We start from the raw sequence: 6,000 nt of genomic DNA on the forward strand, positions 1-6,000 counted from the left end.
GAGCTCGCCCCACCTGCATGGGCTAGGGATCGTAGATGGGACTGACCGAACCCCCGCCGCTGGACCGCTGACTCTCGACTCCTCCCGCTCCTCGGCTGGGCAGCATCCGTCGCTCGACCCGGGACAGTCGTGGACAGTCTACTCGCAGAGCCAGTTCAATCAGTTCATTGAGGGACGTGGGCAGATCCAGGGCATAGATCTCCCTCTGGATGCGGTCAGCCAGCCCATGCAGGAACATGTCCCACTGCGCCTCCTCGTTCCATTGACACTCTACCGCCAGAGTCCGGAACTCAATCGAATAGTCAGAGACTGATCTTTCTCCCTGCTTGAGCTCCGCTAGAATACGGGCCGCTTCTCTCCCGGTGCTGGCACGGTCGAAGACTCCTCTCATCTCGGCGGAGAGTGTCTGGAACGAGGCACAGCAGGGATCTTGTTTCTCCCACACCGCCGTTCCCCATAGCGCTGCCCTCCCAGTCAGTAGCGTGAGGACGAACGCGACCTTGGCGGATTCGCTGGAGAAAGTCCTGGGTTGCAGGGAAAAATGCATCGAGCAGCGAGTTAAAAATGCTCTGCAAAAACTGGGCTCACCTGCATAGGACTCCGGTACTGGAAGGCGGGGTTCTGACTGGGAGGCGTTGTCCGGTGGTGGGGGGAGAACGGGCGGTGTGGGTGGCGCAGCGGGACCTCGCAGCAGTTGAAATTGCTGGGTGAGCTCGGACACCTGCGTCACCAGCGCTTGGACTGCTCTCGCTGTATCATTGAGATTTCTTTCTTGCTGGTCCATACGTTGAATGCTGGTGCTGACAAATGTGTCTAGTGATGACTGGTTACTTGCTGCTTCCTGAGCGTGGTCAGATCGTTCTGTCATGCTTACACAGAGACGGAAGCAGATATGCAAGTAAAACTCAGGTTTATAAGAAGGATGTAATAGTCCCGTGGTAAGTAGCACTGGTGACACAGGGACTGGATGGTCAGCGATGTTGTCCGTGAAGTGAGGTTAGGGGTGTAAATCGGGGCCTTCATGACGATTCGATACGATACCGATTTCTTAAGCCAACGCTTCGATTATTTTCGATACTTCAGAATTCCCCGCGATACGATTCGATTCGATTCGATACGATTCAATGCTCGATATTTTTACATGATGATATCTATTAAGTTTCAAAATAAATCAACAAAAATAAATCATTTAATTAGCCTTTTATTGAGAATACAGAAACAGTATTCTATCTATTCACATAATAATGTGTATGTTACACTATAGCATTTGTGCTCAATGCACTGCAAATGAACAGAAAATAGAACAGAGATTCGACGTGTTGCTGCAGTATCTTATCTCACACTGACAGGGGACATTCTAAAACGACCAAACTCAGTACACATCATATTAATAAACCATATTATGTATAAAAAATCAGATGAGCCCAGAATATCAACGCGACGCGTTAAGCGTTTTCTTATAGTGGTTTTCTATGGTAAGAACATGCTTAACGCGTGATTAAACGCGTCGCGTTGATATTCTGGGCTCATCTGATTTTTTATACATAATATGGTTTATTAATATGATGTGTACTGAGTTTGGTCCTTTAATATCACTGTCTTCGTACAGTAAGCCACGTTAAGCGTTTTCTTATAGTGGTTTTCTATGGTAAGAACATGCTTAACGCGTGATTAAACGCGTCGCGTTGATATTCTGGGCTCATCTGATTTTTTTATACATAATATGGTTTATTAATATGATGTGTACTGAGTTTGGTCCTTTAATATCACTGTCTTCGTACAGTAAGCCACGTTAAGCGTTTTTCACGTTAAGCGTTTTAGAATGTCCCACTGACAGTCTTTCTCTTTACAAAAGGCAACATCTCTTACCAGTGCTCCATCTATTTTCCTGAAGCCAAAATACTTCCACACCCATGACTTGACGCCGACTGGAGTGTGTAACGTTTCACTTTCATTGCCAGCTCGCTCTGACGGTTCCATCGCTCTTGAAAGTCAGACTCAACAGTGTGTGAACTGTGAACATAAACGTAATGCGCGCGGCGCGTGAAGCAGTGTGACGTAGAAGACAATAATGAGGATATCGCCACCCGCAGCTTAGGAGTAGGTTGCACGCATATGTCGGAGTGGATGCTGAAAAATGACAGGCGGCAAAATAAGCACATTAATCGATATTCTTGCGGACGCAACGATGCATCGAATCGCCGGCTGTATAATCGATGTATCGATACGAATCGATTGATATTTACACCCCTAAGTGAGGTGCAGAAGTGATGATCCAGGTGAAGACGTATCCAAGGTGAACGAGGAAACAGGAACGGGACACGAACAGAAACGTCAACGGGAACGGGATCACACACGAGAGACATAAACAACGATCTGACAATGAGAGAAGAATGCAGTGAGATTTTATAGGAGAGTGAATGAGCTGCAGCTGGTGATAATGAGTGAGATCAGCTGGATCACTGATCTGCCAGAATGAGCGGAAACGCCCACTCACACACACACACACAACACAACACAACAGTTACACGAGACGGGAAGGAAACAGTGGATTATGAACAGTGACAGTGGATCTTCAAGTTGGAGAGCAGCTAAGGAGTCTTCCAGGAAAAACACCAGCAAATTGGATGAGGAAGGGCTTGAAATTGCTGTATGTCGCCATGGAGTCCTCCTTGGAGCACTAAATATGTATCGAGGGGAGATTTTTGCCTACCCTCTTTTCCTACAAAGGACGTTAGCAGAAAATGCCCCAGGAAACATCACATTCCTTTGCTCCGATGTGGCATGCAAATATTTCCCATATTTGTCCAAGGTGGCTCAGCAATGCCCTGAGATGAGGAAGCTCCTGTCCATGCGTCCTTTCCTGTCTGTAATGCATGCAAAGGCTCACACTGGGAAATGCGAGGTACATTGCAACGTTAATGACTAAGTTAGTAGTCATTTGAGTCATTGAATAATTTAGAAATAACATTTATTGTACGCACTTCTTATTAGATCAAATGGGGAGGCGCATTTCAGGAAGGTGCAGGCTCAACAATTGGAGAAGAGGTTGAGCAAGTGAACAGTTTCTTGTCCAGAGCAGCAATCACGACCAAGTACATGTCCAAAGCAGGTGTGGGGGGTGGGGGGACTTGTTGTTGTTGTTGTTGTTGTTGTTGTTGTTAATAATTTGTACTGACATTGAATTCAGGAAGAACAAACATGCTGACCCTTCTGGCTTCCGGGTGGAATAAAAAGAAAGTCAAGAATATGGGCCCCACTTTAAGCCAGAGATACGCCAAGGTAATTTTTTTTAACAGTGATGTTGATATCATAATGAAAAATAAACACAAATAATGTACATGCGTACATGTACGAACATTTGTTATTGTAGACTGTAAGGATGCTCAAAGAACAAGTGGACATCCTGAATGCTACCAAAGATGAGCTTGGTGTAGATGACGACACACTGCAGCTATGGGTGTCTGAAGTGCAGCAATGGACTGAGGGTGAGTTGGCTGGTTGAAAGGTTGCTTTGCTTGCTTTATCGGCACATTTGCGTGAAATTATGTTAAATAGCACACAGTGTATAGCAGTGGTCTTGTTATTAAAATTCCTGGAAAGGTTATGGGGTTACACAACAGAGCCAATGTAAACCATAGGTTTAGCCTAATTATGCTTAAAGAAAAATTATTGCTGAATGTAATAGAATGATTGTGATTGTGTATACTCAATAATGTGACTCTGATTTAGAAACGGATCCAGGTGATGGCAGCCTTGGGGCATTGCAGGCACGAATAGAGGAGCTAGCAGTCATCATCAAAGTGCGAACCCAAAATCTTTACAAACAAACTGGTAGGTCACAGTTGCAGACATTTGACACTTTCCTAGTTAGAAAATGCACATGGTAACCTATGCAGGAGTTCAGAAAACACCAACAAATCTGATCCAGGTTGGTTAAAGGAATAAAATGCACATTTTCCAAAAATGAAACTTTGCCAAAAGTGTCACAATTGGGATTTGATTCTATACATACATACTCTGACTTTTGTTGTTGTTGCAGATAGCAACAAGAGGCGTCACAAGATTCGAAAAGTAATTCTTGATGAGAAAAAACGCTTGGCAGCGACTATTTTTGAGTACAACAACTTGGCTGAACCATCTGAGCAAATTGTGTCCACTGATGCTAGTGTCCTGACTGATGCATGGCCTTGGAACAACAGAAGTGAAAGTAAGTTATCCATTTAAATAAAATCTATATCTGAGCACTTCTTGCATATTGTTATTTGTATTAATCCAAAGAACAAAACTTCTAACTCTATGTCTTCTGTTTTGATGTTGATGAATTGAAGCTGCTGCAGACCTTCACACCAAAAGAACAGTGTTCGAGAAGGTTATGGCTGTGCGACGTCTGAAGGAGGAGGAAATTATTATCTGTAAAGAGATGCAGCAACACTGGACAGCAATGAAGGCACAATCTATGATGCTGGCAACTCTCTCTGCAAACTGTAAGCGCTATTTTTGTTGTTTTTTACTGATCCCCTCCACTTAAAGTATGTATGTCTCCTGAAATATCAGATCTGGACTATACTAAATTGTGTCTGTGCAAAATTTGTCACTAGAGTTTTTTTTCCACATTCTTCTACTGAAAGGGAAATGTCTGCTTGCTTTCCTGAAAATCTGAAATTTAAACATAAACCAGGCAAACTAGATTGGGTACGTAATAAATCCAACAGGCTGTCACTGTCTAGCAAATGTCACCGTCCATAGTACTCAACCTCCAGTACTGAGCGGACAGAACAGAGAGCAATAGCTTGCACCAGCAAGTGTTGACTGTTGACGTTTTTTTTTATATATATATAAAAACTGCCCCCTGAAGCTTGTATCTAAATTTCATTTCACAACCCTGTTGTAATATGACTATTGAAACCTACTTTTGTAAATGCTTATTAAAGTGTCATTATTGACTTAAATTAAAGTTATTAAAGTGTCAATCTTTTGTTTTTACAGCCTCTTTTGCTGACCAGTCTGAGGATGCACAAAGAGGACTACAGTGTCTGGTTCTTCAAAAACAAACTGTACTGAAAGCAGAAATGGTAAAAGTCAAGGGCTTTTACAGTAGAATTCTCAGCCATCAACCACTTCTGGAAATGGACTCGTCGGAGGAGGAGATGTCAGAAGGTGATGCAGCTGACTTGGATTCCAGCACTTCAGATGAAGACTGAATGTACTGTAGAGGACTTTGATTCTACCAAATAATGTCAGCAACCTTATACTCTGATATTTTCTTTTTGTAAAAGTGGGAAAGAGGTGTTGACGCATTTGTTTTTTGAATGCAAAATTATCCAAAATTTCTGGAAGGAATTGACAGAATTTATCTTTAATGTAGTTAAAATTAAATACTATTTTACATTAAAGGATATTATTGTATATTATGAAAACAATGTTAACAAAGACCTTTGTTAACCTTTGTTAATCTGAGTCAGTTTGAAGTAGGTTGACAATGGATCTCTCCGAAGAGCTGGAGGTACAAAATCGTTGATGCAGGATCATTGGCATTTCGTCTTCTTCTCAATTTCTAGTCCACCAGCGAGACACCTAGTTGCTCCAGAGACGTGCAACCTCTGGTATATTGTAAGGCGATTGTGTGCCAATTGTAAGGCACAATGGATAAAAGCGTCAGCTAAATGAATAATTATTATATTAATTGTTATATTATACCCAGCCAGTCACAAGCAGATGGGTACCTCCTTTGAGTCTGGTAACTACTCAAGGTTTCTTCATGTCAAATAGGGAGTTTTCCCCTGGCCCTATTGTCTACCAAGTTGTTATACAGGGTTCAGGCTCTGTAAAGTGCTTTGGGAAAAATAGTTTAAACACTATTTAAGTAAAATTGAATTGAATGTCTCACTCAATCCTAATGAGAACCCATCAGATAGGGTAAACTGAAATGTCAGTTTTCTTCTTACAGTGCAGTGTAAACAACATTAACAAATACATTTATGAACAGCCATTTACCTG

General features: G+C 42.4%; 1 protein-coding gene across 1 annotated transcript; it reads left to right on the top strand.

Annotated features, from left to right (window-relative positions):
- Window positions 1-2,554: 2,554 nt before the first annotated feature.
- LOC307004525 (uncharacterized protein) lies at window positions 2,555-5,248 on the top strand (the record flags this gene model as incomplete). The annotated part of the gene is made up of 8 exons (XM_079623844.1): window positions 2,555-2,905; window positions 2,995-3,112; window positions 3,191-3,282; window positions 3,374-3,488; window positions 3,733-3,834; window positions 4,043-4,210; window positions 4,332-4,487; window positions 4,990-5,248. 8 exons carry the CDS (start codon window positions 2,555-2,557, stop codon window positions 5,202-5,204), a joined length of 1,317 nt encoding a protein of 438 aa, XP_079479970.1. The 3' UTR covers window positions 5,205-5,248.
- Window positions 5,249-6,000: the final 752 nt, after the last annotated feature.

This window comes from Phoxinus phoxinus (genome assembly GCF_949152265.1).
Source record: "Phoxinus phoxinus genome assembly, chromosome: 9".
NCBI classification, from domain to species: Eukaryota; Metazoa; Chordata; class Actinopteri; order Cypriniformes; family Leuciscidae; genus Phoxinus; species Phoxinus phoxinus.